This window comes from Pocillopora damicornis, chromosome 2 (genome assembly GCF_964200805.1).
Source record: "Pocillopora damicornis chromosome 2, jaPocDami1.2, whole genome shotgun sequence".
In the NCBI taxonomy this organism is placed as follows: Eukaryota; Metazoa; Cnidaria; class Anthozoa; order Scleractinia; family Pocilloporidae; genus Pocillopora; species Pocillopora damicornis.
Genome location: NC_142671.1, coordinates 22,228,846 through 22,253,418, shown reverse-complemented (window position 1 = coordinate 22,253,418; position 24,573 = coordinate 22,228,846). Strand labels below are relative to the sequence as shown.

At 38.0% G+C, this 24,573-nt stretch overlaps 2 protein-coding genes and 1 long non-coding RNA gene across 6 annotated transcripts; 1 reads left to right on the top strand and 2 right to left on the bottom strand.

The window, feature by feature from the left end:
• Window positions 1-1,485: 1,485 nt before the first annotated feature.
• On the bottom strand, window positions 1,486-2,176 carry LOC149050347 (uncharacterized). The gene is made up of 3 exons (XR_016183649.1): window positions 2,077-2,176; window positions 1,851-1,952; window positions 1,486-1,626 (listed from the first exon to the last, which is right to left on the bottom strand). It is a non-coding gene; the product is annotated as an uncharacterized LOC149050347 (long non-coding RNA).
• Window positions 2,177-8,943: 6,767 nt separating this feature from the next.
• LOC113676467 (E3 ubiquitin-protein ligase TRIM45-like) lies at window positions 8,944-14,804 on the bottom strand. Of its 2 annotated transcripts, XM_027193125.2 has the most exons (3): window positions 14,576-14,804; window positions 13,605-13,667; window positions 8,944-11,650 (listed from the first exon to the last, which is right to left on the bottom strand). In XM_027193125.2, the coding sequence occupies exon 3, from the start codon at window positions 11,557-11,559 to the stop codon at window positions 10,174-10,176; it is 1,386 nt and encodes a 461-aa protein (XP_027048926.2). In that variant the 5' UTR covers window positions 11,560-11,650; window positions 13,605-13,667; window positions 14,576-14,804; the 3' UTR covers window positions 8,944-10,173. The 2 variants fall into 2 exon arrangements, with proteins under 2 accessions (XP_027048926.2, XP_089052497.1); XM_089196371.1 differs by lacking the exon at window positions 13,605-13,667.
• Window positions 13,751-23,241, top strand: LOC113676468 (protein PBDC1). Of its 3 annotated transcripts, none has more exons than XM_089196385.1 (9): window positions 13,751-13,976; window positions 15,811-15,903; window positions 17,195-17,254; window positions 17,918-17,958; window positions 18,987-19,038; window positions 20,295-20,342; window positions 21,689-21,756; window positions 21,835-21,878; window positions 22,590-23,241. In XM_089196385.1, exons 2-9 carry the CDS (start codon window positions 15,877-15,879, stop codon window positions 22,706-22,708), a joined length of 459 nt encoding a protein of 152 aa, XP_089052511.1. In that variant the 5' UTR covers window positions 13,751-13,976; window positions 15,811-15,876; the 3' UTR covers window positions 22,709-23,241. The 3 variants fall into 3 exon arrangements, with proteins under 3 accessions (XP_089052511.1, XP_027048928.2, XP_027048927.2); XM_027193127.2 differs by lacking the exon at window positions 13,751-13,976 and adding an exon at window positions 15,508-15,694; XM_027193126.2 differs by lacking the exon at window positions 13,751-13,976 and having other exon boundaries at window positions 15,702-15,903.
• Window positions 23,242-24,573: the final 1,332 nt, after the last annotated feature.

Sequence of the window (24,573 nt, the reverse complement as noted above, 5' to 3'; positions counted from 1 at the left end):
TAGAATGAAACTGAATTATGCTACCTAACCAGTTTGGTTTCGGTCATTCAGTCATATGGCTTGGATTAGGGCGGGAGAAGGCACTAGAATCGAGGAATGAGATAGATACAAGACCAGTGCTTGTATATGCAAGGCAAACCAAGCCTACGGAGCCACAAGTAAAAACGGAAAATTTTAAACCTCCCATCGAGGTGGCTCTGAACTTTGTCGAATCGCATTACCCGTTGTCACAGTAATAAATTTTTTACGTCATTCAGTCATGAGTCCGTCAATTAACAGAGGCGTTCTTAATATTCTTACACCAATTTAGCATAAATCTACGAGCTTTCACTTACAGATGCTACAATCTGATTGGCTACGCTATATATTCTGTTAAAGATCATGGTTGTATACGCAATAAAATCAAAACGTGAGTCTGTTTTTATTTTTTGGTGCATTTCTATAGGAACAATTAGTTTATTCTTTCTTAATTTCTTTGCGTGATATTAATTTGGGCATCGCCCTCTTCAGGTATCACGCGATAGAATTTATCTCATAATTTAACCGTTGATTAGTTGATGAGTGACAGCTTTGAATAGTAAAGATGGAATATCGTACAAAAAAACCAAATTGTTGTACTACTGCCAATACTGACGCGGTGCCCTCTTTGCACCTAACTTCGGGTCATTGCATTTTTTCAAGCACTTGTTACGGTCTAACTGCAATCATAAAAATGGATCATTGTCCAGGCTCCACGATGTCGCCCAGAAGTGACAATTACTACCCAGGGGCAGTACTTATCAGAGTCAGTGCGACTTAAAGTTCTCTTTTGCGCAGAAACACCACACGCAGTTGGAGTAGATACTCTTTTTTCTGAGTAATAACTGATTCCTCTGAGAAAAGCCAAGCCACTTGCCAAGCTCAAGGTAATTTAAAGATAATTAATCATGTTGAAGTACATGATGTAAAATTAATTTAATTTTATCGCGTTGAAACGCACTTCTAAGCTATGATAGTTTCTCTCCTTCGCACATGTTTTCTTGGCACCCGTCTAGACATGACCTCGAAGTTATCTTTCCGCATGTTAATTTAAATAAGGAAGTTCAGATTACGGTAAAACTTACAGAGAAAATATCGATCGGATTTCACATAGATAAACGGATTTATTCAGTATGATTTGTTTTGCCAACGGATCAACTTAATGATCTTAGTTCGTCAACAGATTGAATTGATCCCTGCTGCGTTAGAAGACAAACAATGCGGCTTTATGTTACAATCTCGTGAGAAAACTTGGAAGTGTCTTGATTGAATTTTGTCTTCCAGGCCCCGTTGAAATAACTTACGAGTCTCACTGATCGCGAGATTAGACTGTTAAAGACAACGGATCTGATCTTCCTATAATAATGGAAAAATTCGTTTGGCTGCTGTGGAATGTGGCAATTCCCTTGTTAATCCTTTTTAGAGGTAAGATTGCTGAAAACTGTCTCGCTCAGTAGAAGTACTGTGTTAAATACATTAGGATCTTTTTTCAGTCGTTTAAGAGATGCAAAAGGAATTCAGCCAGCAGTTATAAATTACCAGCTAAGTAGCTCTATGAGTCAAGATAGTCAGCTAGACAAAAATGTCTCACGTCGATGATAGAATTTTCTGTAAATAATAAGAAAAATAATTAAGGTCGGGCGGGTCGAGCTCACGACTAGACCCATTGTGTCAAGAGAAAGGTTCGAATCAAATCGAAATGATAAATTTGGTAAGATGATTTTTTTTACCTTGACTGAACTAAAATTAGGTCTACCTGATGACTATAATTATGTGTCGTGGTCTAATGCCAGACTACTAAATTCAGAGGTTAGCTGTGAAAATATTCTCACCAAGTTAGTTTCCGGCCTTGTTCTTTAAGTCGCTCAGCTGAGATCGCCATGTTGAATCCTCGCACAAGTGAGCTGCACGTCACAAGCGATGAAATCCTTGCTCTATACTTGCGATAAAAACAATACTTAATTTTTTTGTCTAGGACGCTAAGTGTCTGATAAATATACAATATATAAGAGAAAACCGATTAAAATTTCACACGAACTATCTGTCTTAGATACATACATAGCAGAGTCTAACATGATAACAAAAATTCAGGGATAGAAACGCATGGAAACCACGGGTTTCGTAAGTAAAAAACAGACGAGAAAAATTTTAACTTGCGTGTCAGTTAATCTATTTTTATTCAATCATAGACAAAAAAGCCAAAGGGGCTTTGTTTTCTCGAGTCTTCGGTGAGACAGAAACAATATTACGCAATTACCGACTACTTAAGTTAAAAATGTCTATTTACTTATCGTATGGGACTTAAAACAATCGTGACTTGTCCGTGGAGCTTATGATGCAAATTAATGGCCACTTGACAATAGCTCATTCATATGTTCTTCACGGTAATTATAATAAGACCACTTGTAAAAGAACCCGGAACGTTCCCTCTAAATCTAGGACGACCAAACTTATTCATGATTAGAGAGAAAGAAAAAAATTGTCATTTTTGCAGATTATGTAACGATTTTGTTTGATTTCATTATGAAAACCGATCTACCAATTTACGCTGTCCTTGTTTATAGGAGTCAACGCCTTTGGCGGAGATGGTTCGTTGGTTTCTCATTCTCATTCTGCCGGTTCCACTGAACCCAAAAGTGGACAGCTTGGAATATCGAGTCGACTGCCATCCACAACCCAATTAATTCGCTCAAGCACACCATCCCTCACAATCGACCACACTGAAGACCTCTTGTTTGTCTCGTCAGTTGTTGGGTCGAAGTCAGCGGATACGACAAATTTTTACAACGATGGCTTCACTCCAAAATCGAGCTTGAATGCAGGACCGAAAAAAAGCTATGCACCATTTGTGACTAGCAAGTCAACACAGAAAATTCAAGTCGAATCTTTAGCCTTAAAAAGTGTCTGGCAGAATGGTGAGGCTACATCCACCGAAGATAAAACCTACCCCTCCTCCTTCACCTTTACCTCCTCCTCTTCTTCGTCTTCCTCTTCAACCCCCCTGCTGCTATCCCCATCCTCACCCTCTCCTTTACGCTCCTTCCCATTCACCACTCCAATCTCATCCTTTCCATCAGCATCGTTTTTATTCACGTCCCTCTCATCATCTCCATCTTCCTCGTCATCAAACATATTCCCCTCGTCCTTCTACTCTCCCCCCTTTCTCTCATCTTCATTCTCGCGGCCATCCTTCCCTTTGTTTTCCTCCCCCGTCTCCTCTGATATCTCCTCGTCATTAAGCTCATCTTCGTCCCTCTCACCATCACCTTCGTCTTCCTATTCGTCAACCTCCCCCAAGGTATCATCCTCCTTCTCTCCATTGGTTTCTTCGTCAACATTGACATTATCATCTTCTCCATCTCCCTTACTCTCATCATTGTTAGCAACCTCTTCCTTCTCCTCACCAACAGTTTTTTTACCAACACCAGTCTCTTCGTCACTCTTATTTTCCAACTCATCATCAACATCATCATCGTCATCATCAGTTTTACCGTTCTTGTTTTCATCTTTGTCCTTGTCGCCATCCCTATCTTTCAACTCTACCTTCACCTTAGCCTCTTCGTCATCATCATCCTTAGCTTCCTTTAACTCGTTTGCATCATCATCCTTGCCCAGTTCTTCGCCATCCTCCTCCTCCTCCTTCGGCCCCTTATTATCATCATCGTCCGTGTCTTCGCCCCCTTCACCTTCCTTATCTTCCTCTTCATCATCTTCCTTCTTGTTTGTATCATCTTCTTCATTATCATCAACTACATCGATGTACCTTGAATCGACCACGATGGTGATTCGTACCAGTGGTACAGAAAAACCCACCAGTCCAACACCCAGTAAAATGTGGAGAGCAAAACTTACAATCATAAACATGGAATTTACTGAGGGATTAACCGATCCTTCTTCGGAAGAGTTTGCGAACTTAGCAAATGATTTAGAAGACGTATTGGACAATATTTTTAAAGAAGTATCTGGTTTTCTTTCCGTGAAAGTTGTTAACTTTACGAAAGGAAGCATCGTATGTAATTACCTTATTCACACGAAATTGGAATCTACAGCAACATCGGATGAGTTTAATAAAATCTTGTCAGAAAAGAGAGGAGAAATCGGAAAGTTTGAGATAGAGACATCTTCATCGCCATTTTCATCCTCGTCTTCGCATTTCTCCTCCTCGTCATCATCATTGTTGTCAATGTCCTCGTCACCGTCTATTCTCCCGTCGTCGCCATCTTCCTCCTCCTCATCATCATCATCATCAATGTCACCATCTCCATCATCGATGATATCGATTTCCGCTTGGTCATCTTCCTCGTCATCATCATCGTTGTCAATGTCCTCGTCGCTGTCTATACCCCCCTCGTCGCCATCTTCCTCCTTCTCCTCCTCCTCCTCATCATCATCATCATCAATGTCACCATCTCCATCATCGATGATATCGATTTCTGCTTGGTCATCTTCCTCGTCATCATCATCGTTGTCAATGTCCTCGTCGCTGGCTATTCCCCCGTCGTCGCCATCTTCCTCCTCCTCCTCCTCCCCATCATCATCATCATCGATGTTACCATCTCCATCATCGATGATATCGATTTCTGCTTGGTCATCTTCCTCCTCATCATCATCGTTGTCAATTTCCTCGTCGCTGTCTGTTCCCCCGTCGTCGCCATCTTCCTCCTCCTCCTCATCATCATCATCATCATCATCATCGATGTTACCATCTTCATCATCGATGATATCGATTTCTGCTTGGTCATCTTCCTCCTCATCATCATCGTTGTCAATTTCCTCGTCGCTGTCTGTTCCCCCGTCGTCGCCATCTTCCTCCTCCTCCTCATCATCATCATCATCGATATCACCATCTCCATCATCGGTGATATCGATTTCTGCCTGGTCGTCTTCCTCGTCATCTTCATCGTTGTCAATTTCCTCGTCGCTGTCTGTTCCCCAGTCGTCGCCATCTTCCTCCTCCTCCTCCTCATCATCATCATCAATGTCACCATCTCCATCATCGGTGATATCGATTTCTGCTTGGTCATCTTCTTCGTCATCATCATCGTTGTCAATGTCCTCGTCGCTGTCTATTCCCCTGTCGTCGCCATCTTCCTCCTCCTCCTCATCATCATCATCATTATCATCGTCAATGTCACCATCTCCATCATCGGTGATATCGATTTCTGCTTGGTCATCTTCCTCGTTATCATCATCGTTGTCAATGTCCTCGTCGCTGTCTGTTCCCCCATCGTCGTCATCTTCCTCCTCCTCCTCCTCCTCCTCCTCATCAACATCATCATCAATGTCGCCATCTCCATCATCGATGATATCGATATCTGTTCGGTCATCATCGTTGCCCCTCTCATTCCTAAAACGTCTTCCCTCATCAACACCATCCCCATCATCCTCGGCAGCACCGTCAAAGAAGTTTGTATCATCTCCTTCATTATCGTCAACCACATCGATGTACGTTGAATCGACCACGACGGTGATTCGTACCAGTGGTACAGAAAAACCTATCAGTCCAACACCCAGTAAAGTGTGGAGAGCAAAGCTTACAATCATAAACATGGAATTTACTGAGGGATTAACCGATCCTTCTTCGGAAGAGTTTGCGAAATTAGCAAGTGATTTAGAAGACGCGTTGGACAATATTTTCAAAGAAGTATCTGGTTTTCTTTTCGTAAAAGTTGTTAACTTTACGAAAGGAAGCATCGTATGTAATTATCTTATTCACACGAAATTGGAATCTTCAGCAACGTCGGATGAGTTTAATAAAATCTTGTCAGAAAAGAGAGGAAAAATCGGAAAGTTTGAGATGGAGACAGAGGAAGAAGAAGAAGATGGCGTCGCGGCTGTTAAAGGGACACAGCCACGAAAGAATGAGTTTCCTTTAAAAGTGTTCGCTGCCGCAGCGTTTGGGGGTTTGGTAGTTATGGTCATTGGCTTCGTACTATACAAGGTTAGTATTTGCAAATGCTTGGTTGACCGTTAGATTCGCAGGGTGGGAGATGAGGCAAGAGAGTTATAACGAATTAGAATATACTGAAGTAGTGAATGCGTTGAAGGCGCGCTCTGACTGGCTATACTCAAATTCCGAATATCCTTTGCTATTCACCTCCGAGCGAAGCGCGGGATTTGCGCCCGAAAATATTGTACTTGTTGCAGGAATATGTAAGTTATAATCATCTTCGTGTGATATAATCTCACTGTTTTAGTTTATACTAAAACAAACATTCACCTCAGTGTCCGTGGCTAGCGATGGATTTCTATCCGGCTACTTCACGGCTCGGTAAATATCCACAACTTAACTTTGGTTAATAGTTCTTATATAAATCAAGTCTTGTTTGAAAATTAGTTTTTTTCTATAGAGCGAGAGAGAGAGAGAGAGAGAGAGAGAGAGAGAGAGAGAGAGAGAGAGAGAGAGAGAGAGAGAGAGAGAGAGAGAGAGAGGGAGGGGGGGGGGAGAGAGAGAGGGGGAGAGAGATGTAATTTTTAGTCGGTGCATCTCAACGCCAAACAAATTTTGATTAAGGACGGACAAGTTACCTCAGACGGAAACGATCCAACTATGTATATGATGCAGCTTTGTCGCTTTCTTCCTAAATCTTACGTGAGCGTTGCAAGTATATAATTTTTTCATTATCGGATCTATGAAGTCTATAAACATTAATATAGAACAGACAGAGAACGGTCTTTATTTTAGAGAGGAGTACTTTGGCTATGTAGTGATAACATTATGGAGAAGAACATGGTATTAAATGCAAATTTCTTCCATTTTTCTTAAATTATCAGAAAATCAGCCAAAAAAGAAGAGAACGCGAGGGCTTTAAAAATACAAAGGATATATTTGCGTTGAACGACTTCAATTCACCAAATGATAATGAAGAGGAAGAAAGAGAGCTTGCCTCACAGAAAATGCGAATCAGTGTCTACGAAGACAAAGAGGAAGATGAGGACGAAATAACACCATTTTGCAAACCTGGCGTCAAGAGAATGAGTACTATGTGATATTAATTTAGCAATTAAGCAATTATAATTATTTAAGTAATTTGGAAGTCAAAATTTCCCGTCTTGTTTTCATCCAGTTAGCCAATGATGTCGCTTTGTAATCAGCTTTAGATAAAAAAGCGCTTGCTTTTGATCTGTTAAATTGCAACCAATTAGGTGCAAGATTTTTCCGCGCTTAAGGATAATCAAATTTATTAGCCTTGCATTTTTTTTGCGCTTTGGCTTTTTTTAATAGGGAAAAACTGTCTTAGTGGAGCACAAGACCTAAGCATCCGACTGTTTTATTCGAAGGATACGGAAAAAAGGTTGCTTAGCAACTAAATACCATCGATGGAAGGAGTTCTTTATGACGAGTTAGGAAGTAATTGTTTTTAACGTTGTATAGAAGACAACATTTAATTTTTAACAGTAGGTGTCCTTTTTAAAGGTAGTTTTAGACAAGATGATAATTTTTAAGCATAACTTAAGTTTCATTTGGAAGGAAGTCGTTGGAGTCTATTATAGTTTGGATTTGTTGCTTATTTCTAGTTTTTTATTGTTAATTAGTTGCACCAAGAGTGGACAGACTACGTTCACTGAGGGTGATCGGGTTTTCCTCATTCAGTAGAAGCTACATATAAAAATTTTAGGGAGCCAAGAATGCAGCCTCATAGAAGCATAACAGCGTTGGGTAGACTTGAAAAAAAATTATGTATAATAAAAAAGACATCAAACTGGAGTTCCTTTTCCTAGTTGTTAGATTTTAAGAAAATCAACGCAAAGTACAGCTCAACGTGAGCTTGTTAGTTGTTTTGCAGGGGGAAGCGCACATTGTGTCGTAAACGGTGAAGTGCAAGTCCTTTTTTAAACTAAACTAGTCCCTTGCTTTGGTTGTGTACGTTTGAATTGAGAGAGGGGCGTATCTCAGACTCCTATGACATTCGCGCCCTCCTTACTCTCACTTAAAAAAGGTCTAGCTACACCCTCGGTAACAAATTCACTTTGTGCCGTTTCGTTTATACAATATGGCGAGGAAAGCCTGCGGAATCTGTGTCGAGGTACCAAAGGGGTTGTCCTTTTGGCCAAGAGAGGGCTGTAGGTATTCTATCATGGCTCCCGATCAGTAATTCGCTTTGACTCACATACACTTACAAAATGCATCTGACATCTGTCATGTCTGGCCCTCTACAGAGAAGAGCGACCTCCATTAGGTGACTTTATCCATCATGTGTATCTGAACTAATTTGCTGCTTCTATATTTCAAACATCTCTAACCTAGACTGTTAGAATATCTTTGGAGAACATTAGTACTAAGATCATAGCTGGGATTTTTCCGAATGAGGCTGTTACTACTGCTTTAGCTTGTTTATCAGGGGGTTCGTATTCACGTGGTGCAAAGGACTGGTCATATCCAACCAATATATCAATATCCAGCAGATAAAACACTATCTAGCAGATAAAACACTATCTAGCAGATAAATTTTGACAAATTGTAGTGGGTTACCCACTGGACCAAGATTCCCTTTGAGTGAGGATAACAACTTGTCTTTTAAAACAAATCTGTTGTCAATTATATGAAATTTTTTTTGTTCCGTACACCCTTTTGTCACAATAAAGAGTGGAATTTAAGGATCAGAGCCAAATCTATTATCAAAGCTCTGTTATGTGGAATGAAAGCATTGCAGATTTGCATTGCTATTAGGAATGCAAAGCAGTTGTACTGAATTGCCCTTAAAAATATGATCCAGTTGATAATGTTATCCATCCATTAAACAACTGAGGCCTGAATTATAAGGTTTGCGTATTCTTGATTCAAAATAATGGGTGGGGAGGGGGGTATGGGCAGGACCCCCCCTTAGTTTGCCCCTTAGCACACACCATTCATCTTCTGCTCGGCAAACTTGGTACCGGGTAATCAGGCTCCCAGTTTAAACAGCAAACTCAACAAAACCTTGCTACTTTATCGGATCTTATAGATCCATCACTTTTTAATGGCTATATTCTGTGACACCTTACCATCACCCTTTCACACTTGCTTTACTTTTTGCATCAAATGGACACTCTTTAAGATACCTGCAGACTCTTACAGCTTTCTTTTTTACATGAATTCACTCATGAAACTTGGATATAATATAGAAATGAATATTTACATTCCTTTAATAGCCATTAAGTGTGGTCTCCACACAAGATTTCCCTAAGTGAGGTTTAAACATTAAGTTAAGAGGACTTAAAAAAATATTGAGCTGAAAAAATTAACTCCTAACTATGTAAATATCTCAAAAAGGCAGTCTAATGGAAGTTTCTTGCTAACTGGTGAACACAAAATAGATCTTAAAATGGTGTACTGCTTCATGTTTGACATGTAGGCATTCTATTCATTACTGCACTAACTAAAGATAAATAAGAATCATTCAAGGCTTATTTGACGCTACATGCCATTGATGTTGCTGACAGAAATTAATTACATTACTGATATTATAATGATGTGAGAAAAACAGGCCAGTCTTGCAGTAAATTTACAGGAAAAAAGCCACACAAAATCTAAGAAATAGTAATGCAGTTCTTATCACAAAAATCAGTGTATTCTGTAACTTTTCCTGATATTTTCAAGGTTTGAATTTTAAAACTATCAAGAATGCCATATTGGCAACCAAGATACAACTTTTAAGGACTTGTAAGGAATGCTTTTGAAAAGTTGGCCCCTGATCAGAGTCATTGTTTTCTTGAGCAAGACACCTTATTCTGACAGTGACTCTTTCCATCTAAAATTAAAAAGCAGAATCAACAAATTGTCAGAACCAACTCATGACATGAAACACTGGGGTACATGAACTGTTATGGACTAGCTTCCCATCCAAGTGCGGGATGGGAATCAGGAAACAGAAAATTATGGAAAAGTTGTGTCATCTGGGGTGAGTGGTCTACTCTTGCATATGTAAGAGCGTGTCGCACTAACATGAATACAATACACATTTATAGCTACTACATGACTCAACACATAGTTATAATTCTGATATTAATTAAAATTTATACTAACAGTAAACAAATACCATAATTCATTATCATTCTTATTATCACGTTCCTGCCAACTTTTTTATGTCTAAAATGCATGAGGTTTCTTTTGGGAGATGAGTTAATGTCTGGGGACATGAATGCGTGAATGCATGCTCCTGTATTATAATTGATTCAGTTTAATCCAAAGAAGTCAGTTGACTGTGGGTTGATGTAGGGGCGTATAGGAGAATGAATTCCACCCCAGTGATCCATCTCATGTGAACGCTGATTGTAGATCACAAGTTGCTTCGAATCCAAATCAAGGTAAAACAAGAACAAATCCCCGCACTGCCAGTTGCTGATTGTGCTGACAATTGCTGAGGAATTTGGGTAGTACTTCATACCATTACTCCAGCGCCAAGTACGATGACCATCAGTGACACCCACTTCAAAGACATGGTGGTCAGAAGATCTTTTGAGCTTGTCAGGTGTAAGAATTCGCACTTGCCAGGAATGGCAACCTCGTTTGAACCAATACCCTGTCAAGGACTCCTTGTCCTGGTCATATACTTCTGGCGGGAGAGTAGCACATGTTGAATCAAGAATGTAGAATGAAGATTCCACCTTCCACTTGACTGGTTCATTGGTGATGCAATGCCCGGTCACATACACGTGTATAGTGTGGGTTCCCATCACACTAGGGTGGTAAGAGAAGGTGTGGTGTTCAGCTTTACTCCCCATGATGGCATTTTGTAACTCACCATCTCCTGGTGGTTTTATGTTCACCTTCACCTGGTTTACTCCAACTTTGCAGTTCCTTCCTTGGCTGTCCTTGACAGAAACAATGAAGTAGGCATTCTGATGACATCTGGAAGAAAACACGTGTCCATTCTTTCCTCCGAGCATGCTGAGAACATACCGATCATGCTGTTGACTATCTTCATCCCTAACACAAGCCATCTTGTCAACGATGAGGTCAACCATCAAGGATTTATTCACATCTATGCAGAAATTACTGGTGCGACATGGCTCCCCTTGCAAAGCAACTTCTTTGAAATCAGGTAGACCAGACAATTTGCTCCTGCTGGTTAGCAACTCCAAGTCAGACATTTGACACAGTGCATGTTGAGTGCATTCTACCTTATTATGGATTTCCTCAAAAGCAAGACTCATTGTCTTCTCTTGATTTAGAAGCTGTTGGACTTTCTCATCACGCAACACAGCAATATCTCTTTTCAACTGTGCTCGTTTACGTTCCAAGGCTGCTATATTTTCATCAATAAGATGATCAACCTCCCTTTCTGACTCCAAAGCCCTCACCTCTACTTGCTTCTTCACTTCTGACACCAAGAGAATTGATCTTTGAAGACCAGATAATTTCTGCTTTGCATCTTCAAGGCCTTGTTGGATTGCTTCCCTTTCCTTAGCACTTGCATTTTGAATGGACATGTACTTATGGTTTCTGTGACCTTCCCTAACAACACAGTTTCTACAGACTACATCATTACAGGTTTGACACAAGAACTTGGCAAGCTCTGCAGGATGGTCCTTACAAGAAGGCTCACTTCCTGAAGCCATATGGTTACCCTCTTGTAACAGGTTATTGTTTTTATGGGAGTATTAAGTCCTCTCAAATTTACCAGTCAGTGATTTGTTTTAGTACCAATACCTGCCAAGACAAAACAAAATAAAATATATTGGTTACTAATAAATTTCTGGCACATGCAAAGCTTCAAATAAAGGTCTTAGAAAAAATCTACTTAGCGGGTGATTACAATTTTACCTCTTAACCCTTGGCACCCTAACATCAGTATGCACATTCTCCCTACTGTTCTCGGAACAATTCCTAACATGCTGATGAGGAAAATTTGTCTAACAATCAAGAGCTTTTTTGGTTGCAGATCATTTCTTTGATTCCTGTGACCTTAACCCTTTAACTCCCAAGACTTGATTGTTAATTTTCCCCTCTTGCTCCTCACATTTCCATGTAAATTTATCACCAGAATTTGGTGTTACATCAAAATAATAACTTCTTCCTGATAAGTTTGAATATTCTCATGACCTGTTTGCTGGATATTGTAAGAATATTACTAGGAGAAGTCTCATGTTGATCACTTCTGGGAGTTAAAGAGTTAATGTTTGATTCAGGGGTGATATTGTAAGGTGAAATTAGAGGCTGGTCACTTTTAGAGTTTAAAGGGTTAATGGCAGTGAACCACAGTGGGCCCACATTCTAAGAGGACTTTCAAAAGACATCTACAGGAGCCTTATGCATGTTAATAATAACTTTTTAAGACGAATTCTGATATATATTTTTGACAAAATAATTATAACTACTAAAACAGATTTAATATTAAAAGCTGGGAATTGATATATTTTTTGCTGCTCTTTAGAACTGAGTTAAAGAGATGGAATTGTTCGATTTTCCTTCAAGATATCAACTGAGGCGCAGATTTTTGTTTGTGTAGGTGAAAGCGTGAAAATCATAGGAACATGTACAATGTTGAATGTTGCCTGACAGAACTTGGAAAATATTGCTTAATATCCTGTTTTCAAAGCGTGAATTGCACTGATTATAATATAAATGATATACTTTGGTTGATCCTGGTTCATCAAAGCACTATTTATGGAAAAAATACCCAATAAACTTATTCGAGCGTACACGTAAAATAATTTTGAAAACAATATGGCCGAATCAGACTAACTTGCAGTTGACCGTTTCTTTATCGGAAACAATAAAAGTACTGATACAGGTAATTTTAAATTCTGCAGATCGCCCCAAGATGAGGGTTGACGAAAAAGTTATGTCGTCTTCAAAAGATAAAGATTAACCCAGAGGGGACACATGCTGAGCCAAACAATTAAATTGTGGGATTGTTGGGGGTGTGTTCAGCCATTGTAAGAAAAACACCAATAGACGGTCCGGAAGGAGGAGTTGAAAATCTGTTCGTTTTGGCAACTGTAAGTCGTCTGTCTTTTGGCCTTGAAAACTACTTATAGGCATGTCGAAAACCAATGATAAAAGAAAGATATGATTGTAAGAAACCGCCCATAAACAGAGCTTTAGCACCTTAGAGGAAATCTGGAATCGTCACGAAAACTAAAATATTCAAACGAGATAAGGTAGATGATGTAGTGTCGCAAGTTGGACCGCAGAATTTCCTTCAACCAGCTGAACTTTGTACATAATCAGACAATCAAAGTTCAATGAAAGTATTACTTTTCAAATTTTGGAAACTGAAAATCGCTCGCTTCACAATAACACTTAGAAACATAAAATATGCACTAAAAAAAATATGCAAATCACTTTATGCCGTAAACACCTACATTATAATTATTCGTCTGGCACTTTTACCGTCTGGTAGATTGTTTGTTCACAAAAAGCAAGTTTCAGCTCACAAATCTCCAATAATCTTACTAAATTTGTCCTTATTAGTCTCTGGCGCCGTGGAAAATAGCTAATGTTCGAGCGGCCATATCATCGAAACCGAAAGTAATCGTAGAAATTCAGAATACAGCCCTCCAGGCCTAAGCATTACGCAGACAAACTTCAATTGACAATTTTAAAGTCAGGAACACAGCTAAGTATTTAGGAAAATCGGTGACAGAGATATTAAACTTACCATATATCTGGTGTGGATGAAATCACGTATCCCTGATGCGCGCACATAAGTCAACATCAGCAACTGTAAGGAATTACTTCATGATATTTATTGATCTTTCTGTTAGCGTAAGGGGACTGGGATTGAGTGGCAGCTTTAGAAAAACATTTGCTCCTTTAACATGGAAGCCTCTCACGAAATCCTATCAGAAGGACATTTCTTCGGCAATTTTATCGAGAAATTTGTGGGGATTAAAAAAAAAAAAGGGGGAACGTTGTCCAAAAAAAGGAGTAAAATCAAATTAAATAAACGGAAGCAAGACTATCTGCGGAAACATTAAGAGCGAGAAGAGCTGTAACCGAAAGCAGCCAGATGATTGCCTAATAAAGTGAGGTACAACGGCACTGATCATAAATTTTAGATAATAAATCGGAAATCCGCGCTTCAGTCGTTCTTATTAAGCTCCTGGTTATATACATTCATATTACTACAGCTTCTGTTAACAAAAACTACGTAGCCTTAATTCAAGGAATGGCTTCAACGAAACTTGTTCTAAAAGCTGTTCCCGTAACTCCATGTCTGGCTTCAGCTAAACTGACGTACATAGCATGCAACAATACAGAATTAATTGATGACAGAACAAAAACGAAAATACAGCTCTGCAAATACGAAGCGCTTCATCAAAAATCTCGAACTTCACTCTTACTCTTTAAAACATGAATAATAGTGATTTATCATAAGGAAGTAGCGTTAGTTATGAAATCTTGAAATTTTTCTTCACTGCATTTGGTTAACCGTGGGGGATTGTGCTGTTCAAAAGCTTTGAAATATGGCTACGTTTCGCTATGAATGCGATAGGCACTTTCAGTGGTTCTCAGAATACGTACAAGTGTACAAACATCATAAACCAGGAAACTAAAAATTTACCTCCAAATTAAAGCGTTTAAATAAGTGTGCAAACATTATGATGAATCAGCAAACTAAAAATTTACCTCCAAATTACAGCGGAATCTAAGTTCTCCTTTCCTTATCTAGGTGTTTTTTAACTGGCAGACATCAAACAAAATCAGCGGTTTCACATTATCATGATACAAGTTGTTATATCATGGTTTGAGGGCAATTGAGGAACAGTCGACAGTTAATAAGTTCAACCTTCAGACCAGCGACGCGGTACACCGAGTATGTTAATTGTCCCCCTTTTCCAGACGCTTTCTTTGTGGTATTGTAAACACCGCGTAATCTATTTTTAATGACTTTTTCGACGAAGCTGACAGTGGGAACTTGCCTATTAAATTTCAATTCTTTTTTGGATGTCGAGCTCCGCTGAGTTAATTAGAAAATAAAATAAAAAGTTGCTGATACCACACAATGTTTAAGGATTTTACGCGCTGTAAAATGTTCATATGCGAAAACATATCGTTGTTAGAGCGATTATTTTAATAAATGATCGTCCGTCAGTGATCGTCTGGGTGAGAGTAGTCCGGGAGAAGACTTTTTTCACGGCCTGATGTCTGGGTGGAGGGATGGGGTACGTACTGGATTAACCTTTGCTGGATATCTGCCGCTGGTCTCTCACCACCCTTCCCCCCCAATTATAAGTATAATCTATTCTTTTGGCCAATTATAGACCCCATCTTAGTCAATTTTGGTAATTTGGTAACAACTCCATAACAGTGAATCTTTCCATTTTTAAACCCCACTTACCAGAATTTTTTTAATTAACCTCAAAACCCCGAAAATTTGCCACCTCTTTCTAAAATGCGACTCCACTGTAGTACACCAAGTCTTAAGAATGCGACCCCATCCAGCGGGACATTCCTAGTGGACGATAACTAAGGAGTACCCGCTGGGGTTTTAGGGGCAACTTGAGCTGAGAAGTCGAGAGCCTTCTCGATGTGCCTAATGACAGTATGTGTCTGAGCCTGTCTGAGGTCATCTACACAAAACTGACCCATCCGAATTAAGGAAATACGCAATCTATTCTCTTTTTGTCATCATTACTTCATTTTTTTCTGAGCAATGATTGGCAGAACTGAACTTATTTATCACTATAGTTTATTTCCAACTCGCCAAACAAATGATAAGAACTAGAAGAAAAGGCCTGGGAAGGAGTAAGTTAAAAATACTTTGCCTTTACATGACGTACTAACTTGAGCAGACATCTTCGAAGATTAACTGGAAGATAAGGAAAGGAAATTATTAAGAGTTGGAATTGACCTCTTTCTAGAACCGAATTTTGGTGCTACTTGTATTGAGAAGTATTTAAGCTTCGACTGGTGGAGCAGGTTTTGATATGGACGCCGACAAATACACGAACGACGTAAGTACAACTTAATACTTGCACGTGCCAATGTCAACTGCAAAAGCATGCTTTCCATACATTCGGACTGTCTTTCTTTTTATAATAGAATTACCCCAAAAACGTCAAATGTCGAATACAATAAAGAATAGCCGTAGCACAATACACAGGATACGAGAAAAGTTCGAATTGCAAATTGTAATTTTTCTGGTCTTTGAGTGGGTAACACGCTTGAAATGTATTTTCTTCAAGGAATATTCTACTTGTTCATGTGTATTTATTACCATGCTCTATCCATATAAGATGTAAGATAGCTTCCCAGAGCTCTCAGGCAGCGATTCATACACATAGTTATGAAGATCAAACCCAGTTATTGAATGATTTTAATCATCCAATAATTAACTGAAAATTGAATAAATGAACTTGATTATCAAGAAATAATCACGATTTAACCTTCTCACTTCCAAGGCCTATTTGTTACAATGTTAATTTGGAGAATTTGGTATTGGATCAATTAATAATCCCCTTATTGATTGATAGTTTTCTCTATTCTCATTTCTTGTCTGCGTAATATTGTATTGATATTGTAAGGAGATATTCTGTCTTAGTTGCTCATGAGAGGTAGAGGTTTAATTGTGTCTTGTATGTCAATCATATACCTCAACACTTTGTCAGAGTATTTATCTACTTGGTACTGATAAACATGATATTTGGATGACCTGCATACAGTTTTCATTACCTCTGATAATCAATATCCATTTAATGGATGAGAATGTTGTGACCTCTTAATAGTTCTATACTCATAAAATCCTTAATCCTTCTCACTCTAAACCTGTAGTTATTTAGTTCATTAAGCAATCACTGGATGGATCATATTGTGTTCAACAAACCCCAGCAAATGGAATTTTTCACCTTATAATTTGTCTTTTTTTTTTTGTAAGCTTAAATATATTTGTAAGGTGCTAACAAAGAGAATTTCCTAAACAATAAATGGCTTCTTTAGCTGGTGATCCAGGATGACCATTTTCTCTTTTTTTCAGTAGGCCATTTTACAGTTATGTACTTGGTTGCTAAGCCTTTGATTTAGAGTGAAGCTGAAGGTGACCTTGTTGTGATAGAGACCAGTATTTAGTGAGCATGATAACAAAGCAATTTACATTTGAAAAGCAGCAACATTTGTAACATAACAAGGTCACCTTCAGCCTCACTCCTGTTTAAAGGCTTGGCAACAAAGTATGCAACTGTAAAGTGGACTGTTAAGACAACCATCATAATATTTCATGGGAAGTCTTATTTTAATGTTCTCTTGCAGGCTCAAACAGAGATGCTCTGGGCCATTAAGGCTCATCACCATGCTGAAACATACTTCAAGGTGAGTGGTTTTACAGTTTAGGAAGTTTGTTTAAGTGTCAGTTTTTTAGTTAAACAGCCACTTAGCCATGTATTGTACCTTTTCAAAGGATAGTTAAAGTTAACATGGTGATTTTTTTATCAAATTAAATTCAAATATTGGGTTTATTTATTTATTTTCTGTCAAAGAATACTTTCATATTTTGGTATCAGTAGCCTGGTCATGTGGGATAAAGGAGATTTCTAACACTATAAAATCAGAACCCTAAAAACAATAGAAAATGATGAATGAGTTTAATAAAAGTCCCTCTCAGGACTTAATGCACCCTCACATGGGTGATCAGATTTCAGAATCAAATGTTACTCCCAAACTCCAAACCATTTACTGTAGAATTACTGTAGAATTAAGATTATAGTGAGCAAATTTCATGCTTCTATTATCATAAAAACAGAAAATTTACTTTCATTCTGTGAATTTTTCTGGTTTCATTTTTATTTTTGGATAGGGACAGGCATTTACTCATGGTCAGTCATGAAGTAATTTTGTCAGAAACTATTTCCCCTTGTCTGTAAGATTTATTCTGGAGTTAAAATAAAATGGGCGTTAAATAGAAAGTGCTATGATGAGCACAATTTTCTCTAGTTCTGATAGTAACTTTCTAGTAATTTTTGTGTGTTGTTTCAGCTCATTTCCCAAGTAGATGCCTCAAGACTTCGTTTAACAAAGTAAGTTGATTACGGCTGAAAAAATGTAGACATTTCAGAAAGGATGATCAGTTGTATTTCATCTGCAGGTTAATATGATTTATTTCATATCACAGAGATAAGTTTCTTTTGTAGAAGCAACGTACCTAGTACTTAACTTGCCTCTCTCCTAATTTTGTCTTTGTTACTCAGTTGGTAGTAGCACCTAACTATTATCTGGAAGGCACAGGTTCCAATACCATCAAAGCCTGAATTTTTGCAAGCTTCTTTTCGGCAATTTATTTGATTGCAGGACACTTGGGAGAATCAGTTCTGTTATAAACCATTTTCAAAACCAAGCATGTTACGCATGGTTTTGAATATGAACTTGAATATGGAGAAAAAATTATTATCCATGAAAACTTTTTTCTTTTATTCAAGCTCACATTAAACAAGACTCAAGAGCTGATAGAATGTCACATATATTTACCATAAACTGCTGCCCATAAGCCCCCCAGAAACAGAAAATTTGAAAAATTATTGCAGAACAACCAATTTATTACTTTTTTTTAATTATCACAGATGAATATCAAGGGAAAATTCTGAACTTCTGTTTTCTTACGTTCCAGTTTCTGTTTGTGTTGTTACTTAATTTATTTCTGTTCAAAATGTATGGCAATGAATTTTATTTATAATAATTTTTTGATGCTTGATTAAACACCTGGAAAAGCAAAACCTTTTTTCTATCAGTACTTTCTCAATTTCAGTGTTAAGCCCCTTAACATTTAAGTCTCTCAGTTTCTAAGCCAACCTAAAACCCTTCACAAAGTTGCAGGGCTTGTAAGCAGCAGTTCAATGTACCCTACTTTGTACCAAAATGCAATTTCTCTCAGCTACTGGTTTTTGAGAGAGGATCAGGATCAAATACAGTTAAGCAGTAAATATGGCTTTAAATAAGCAAGGAAGTATTAAACATATTTGACAGAGCATGCTCCATACATGTACTACTATATCTACAAAGCTGTCTTTTCCCCTTTTGATTTTACCAACCAACTGGGGTCTTGTTGCAGGTATGATGACGACATATACAGGCAGTTTAAATGCTATTTCAAGATGCTTAAGGTACAGTTAACAAGTTAACAAATTGATTACACTGTGTAGATGCTGGGTTACAGGGATTCCTTGGGTATTACACTGTTCCTTTTGGTAATAGGAGACAATAGATGCAGGCAAGGAATAGGTCTTGTGTATTACTGCTTTGTCTCTTCTGTTATGGGAGTGTTACTCTGACTTTTGGCAAGCACCTACTACACAGGCTTCATATCAACTAACCTTCATATTGTGTAGTTGGGAAACATTGTTTTAATTTACTTTCCAAGTTTAATGTGAATCTAGTAATTTGTCCAACATGTTTTACGTGGTATGTAAACAATGAATGACCCACCTTGTCTTTCCATCCTAGATATAAAATGAGTTAAATGCTCATTAGGATCATAGTTAGGTTAAGTAATGTCTTCAAAAGGCAAAATCCATGATGAAACCAGAGGTCCTACAGTTTAGGTTGGGAGCTCTCTCTAACTGACTGTAATTATACTACTATTTTGTGTGTGTGTGTGTTTGTATGCTCTGACTGGACATGTAGATGGAAAGTGTCCATTGGTTATTCAGTTCAAAGTGATTAAAAAAGAATTAACCTTTTAACTCCCAAGATCTGATTGTTAATTCTCCCCTCTAGCTGCTATGTATTTCCATTTAAATAAGTTGTAAGAATTTGGTGTTCAATCAAAGTAATATCTTGTACCTGATGAGTTTGAATATTCTCACTACCTGTTTGCTGGATAATGTATGGATATTATAGGAAGAAGTTACCTGTTAATCACTTCAGGAAGTTAAATGGTTAATTTTTATGCATGGTCAGGTGCGAGATATATAAGAAAACCATAAAAGAAGAAATCTGTTGGGTTTTGTAATCATTCACCTTCACTAACTGTGTTTTGAATTGGAAAAAGGGAAATGGAAATTAAACTGTCTTGTATTTCATTGTGCAAGCAATTTAGAATTATTGTGAAGAAGGTATTTTATTACCATCAGAAAATAGGCCAGAACTGATCTTTTTATCATTATCTGATGATTAATGGTGATACCCTTTAAAACGTAAAAATTGTCAAAGGTAAAATGTCTACATATCATATGAATGCAGTATTTAGCAAATATGTGGTGAGAAATGACAAATTTATCATATGAAGGTTGTCATCTGCCATACCACCAATTTCCTCTGACTAATTTACAATGCAATGTATGGAAGTTATAAGGGAGAATATCTTGTTAGATCAAGGGAGTTAAAAGGTTGACTTTACACATTGTCTTACTGTGGTTAGGTGGATGTGATTAAAATAGATGACCTGAAATCTGAAGCAGCCAAAGTGGTAGGTGTACTAATTTTGTCTCTGCTGAGAGATAATTACATTTTATCCTGTTTATTACCCATTTCTCTCTATGAAGTATAATTCAGTGAGAGTATGGATGAAATGACACCACAAAACTTCATGCTTTATTGTTAGGTTTTGTTTTAAGTGATCAAATTAAATTGATGTTATGTTGTAAGGAAAAGTTTTTTTAACAGGCTTACTTGTATGTGACTTGATCAAACAATAAGGCTCAAAGTGAATCTAACTGTGTATCCAGTGGTGATGTTAGTTTTTTTGATTGAGAGCATCAGATAGACAAAAGCCTCCACTCAGTAGATAGGTAGATTTACTCTCTGCTGAAGTGTTTTTGTCCCTCTTGTAAACAATGGTCAGGTAGGTTTAGTCTGTACTTAAGTAAAGTAGTCCATCTAATTGAAGCTTATTCCAGTTTCCACAGCATGAAGTGCAACTACAGTATTGTGCAAAAGTTATGCAAATGCCTGTCAAGGAATTTCAATGAAATTGTTCCTTTTTGACAAATTTTGGACCAAAACAAAATTTGTGCCACATTTGGCAAATTTTTGAGGCAGCCATTGTTTGAATTCATCTGAAATTTTGCAGATCAATTCGCTGGAAACGTTAATGAATCTCGAAATTTTGAGGGAAAGTTTCTTCCAAGGAGTATTACACCCCCCTTCTCCTGGATTGGATGCTAGTCCATTGAAAGGTTACCCCCAGCATTTGATCAGGCTTTCCTGAAAATTTGCCAGTACCCATTTATACTCCTGGGTCAAGAGAGGCATTGTGAAAGTAACCTGTTTTGCCTAAGAACTTAACACAATGGCCTGGCCAGGTTTTGAACCCAGACATCTTGACCCGGAGTCCACCACACTTGCATGTGCGACTAGGCCACAGCGTCTCCACTTTTAACGCTTTGACCCTTAAGTGTGACCAGCATCCAATTTCTCCTTACAATATCACCCCTGAATCACACATTAAGAGAATAAAGAAAGTGATCACTAACCAAAGACTCTTGATTGTTAAACTCATTCTCCGTGTCAGCGCCTTTGGAATTGTACAGAGAACAGTATGGAGAAAGTGCATACTGATGTAAGGGTGTAAAGGGTAAAACATTAGCATATGCTTATGTGAATGTTATTCTTTAGGATGCTATCAGTACCTCAAAATATTATTTCACTTACATTTCTACTGAATGGTATTTCAATTTTTAAGTCTTCAAAATACAAAAACTATTAAACACATTATTTGAACATTAATATTTATGTATAATTACTTCATTAAAATTATTAGGTATTATTAAATATGTGACTATTAATCCTTTGCACTTTTATCGTCTTTTTCAGAAGTGGAGGCCATTTTGTAACATGTATGAAGGAAAGATTGATGATTTCAATTTTGCAACATTGTTGAGGTAAAATATTTTTCAGCTACAGTTTTTTCAGTAGAAATGTGGGCACAAATTTCATTATATTTCTATTTTTCTCCTTAGAATTGACTGTGCTAAAGGTTATGAAGAAGAAAACACTATCTTAGGTAAGACAACACTCAACCAGTAGGAGGATAGTGAAGGAAATGGAAATATTTGCTACAAACCTGCTAAACCCTTTAAGTCCCAAGATCAAATAAGTTATTCTCCCAACTGACTGCCTTACATTTCCTGGTAGATTAGACAGGAGAATTCAATTTATCTAGTAGATAACACCCTGTAGCTGATAAGCTTGTCTGTTCTCATAACTTTGTTGCAAGATAACATATTGGAATTGCAATGAGTAGCCTCAAGTTAATGACTTGTGGGAGTTACATTCATTTTGTGGTATTTTTAAATTGTCTTTTCCTAGATTTTCAACTTCATAGCTTTTTGTATGGCAGAAAATGTAAAAAAGTTAAAAGAACCTTTAAGTTATTTACACTTAGTTCAGCACTTTCTGAAGGTACTTTTTTATCATGGTGGTCATGAATCAAAAGTGATGAAGTTTTCATTTAACTCGCTTGAATGTGATGTTCAATTACTAAAAGCACTCACAATTTCATTGCACATACTGTGGAATAAAGAAAAATTATCAAAATATTACAAAATTCTGTTCAAAAAAATGGATGGAAAATTGAAGGTTAGGGTCAGGATATCATTTGTAGGTTTTTAATTTATAATTTTTTTAAAAATTTGCATTATCTGTTTTCTCAGCACTGTAATGTTTTCCACATTTTGAAGCCCAACAGTTATTTTATTCACTTTCCCGCTCATAGTCACAAGGATCCAGTTCTACGCAATTGAGATTGCACGAAACAGACGGGGTCTGAACAAGCCTCTATTGGAGAAGTCTTCTGATGCTCAACCCATTGCACAGGAAAGCCAAGGAAGATAACATCACCTTGTAAAACATAGTGTATTGGTTCAGAGCATGTTACTCTTGGTGTAATGTATATGATATAGTAGGCTGGGGGTCACATCATTCAGTTTTTATTTGCCAAATTGGTTGCCATGAAACATTACAGCTGTGGTTACTCTAAGGTAGCGCAGTTGTTGTTGTACATTGATAATCATTTAATGGATATGAGTATGAGCGCTGGAATCAAAATTTTAACAAACAGACCCTCCTAAAAAATATTCCTGAAAATTAAAACTACGTAACATTGAACTTCAAGTTAGCTAAATAAGAATCCTAAGTATGTGATAAATTTTCCTTCCATTTTATTGGCTAGGAGCCCGCCAGTAAGAACTTGTTAATAACTGCTCACAGATACTGGCCTGCCCATGCGTAAAGCTGTATGTTCTTCTCATGCGTAGTTGTGTCCACGTTCCTCTGGTCGCTTCCTGAGATTTCTGAGGGTGATTTGCTCAAAATTATTAAGAAAAGACAAACTTGGGGATAGAGTGATTAAAAAATTATTGAATTTAGTTATTGCAAATGTTGCGTTTGGTGTGTGTCTTGCGATTAATTTTGTCATCCTTCGATTTGGCGAAATATTCGTCTGCTCGCTGCTTACATATCCTACTTCTCAACGTCATCGAATAATTTTTCATTGTTTGGGCATCCATCCAAAATTTGAATCTGCTTCTTGGTACCTAGAAATCCAAGAGCATTGGCCATAGATCAAAGGTGTGTCTCTTCAAAATCAATATGCTAAGCACCCTCTTAGTGGATCAGAAGCCTAGAAGATGACGAAGACCATCAGCCACAAGCTAGACGTCTTCCAGAACAGATCCCTGCGGAGAACTCTCCGCATTTTTTTGGCCTAACACCATCTCCAACAATGAACTGCACAGAAGAACGGGCAGAGAACTCATCACCCAGCCGAGAGGAAGATGGAGACTAATCGGCTACGTGTACCGAATACTTCTGTTATTCCTACCTAACGTCGCCCTCCGATGGACGGCCGACGAAAGAGAGACTTTTCCAAGGAAACTTGGAGAAGACGCATAGAAAGGGAAATGAGTGACAGAGGCTGGACACGGGGGCAGCTTGACTAAGTGACAACCGACAGAAATCAATGGCGTTCTCTGGCCGACGCCTTAGGTGCATAGACCTACGAAGAGGACTTACCAATGTGGTTTTTCAGACGTGGAAAAAATTAATACTAATGAATTAAAACACACATAAATATTTACATTATCAGCGATGTATACTTTGCCACCAGTCATACAATTGTCCCTTGGCGGGAACATTTGCATACCTTGAGTACTTCATGGAAATCTTCCAGTGAGTTTATTCGCCTAGAGCATATTAATTAATCTCATACAATACAGGTGGCTGGATTTGAGCGCAGAAAATTGAATTTACCTGAAAACTGAAATTTTCAACAAGTAATCAACTGATCTCTTTTGCAGTTTGAAATAGCTGGTTTCAAATCTTCATCACGTGCCATTCGAATCATTTCTTCTTTCCTACTTCCCCTCCGCCCAAACTCTTGCTCGTTATATTTGAAAAGGGTCAATTTTTTGGTTGATTATCCAGTGAGTTTAAGATTTTAGATGTATCACGAGTCTAATGTTCCATAGCAGATTCTATTATGATTTTTCTTGAGGAGTGCTCCCATTACGCGACGGTATGTTGTCGTTAGCTAGAGTATTTCATGAGGTAAAGGAATGTCACGTGAGACACAGCGTTACGTTCTTTGTCCTATCGTCATTTGCGGCACATTGGCCGAGGAATGGTGCGTTCAAGAGGTTTAGGATGACAAGGGGGGTCGGGAGGATGGGGTGGTGACATTGAATTTTAAATAAAAGTCA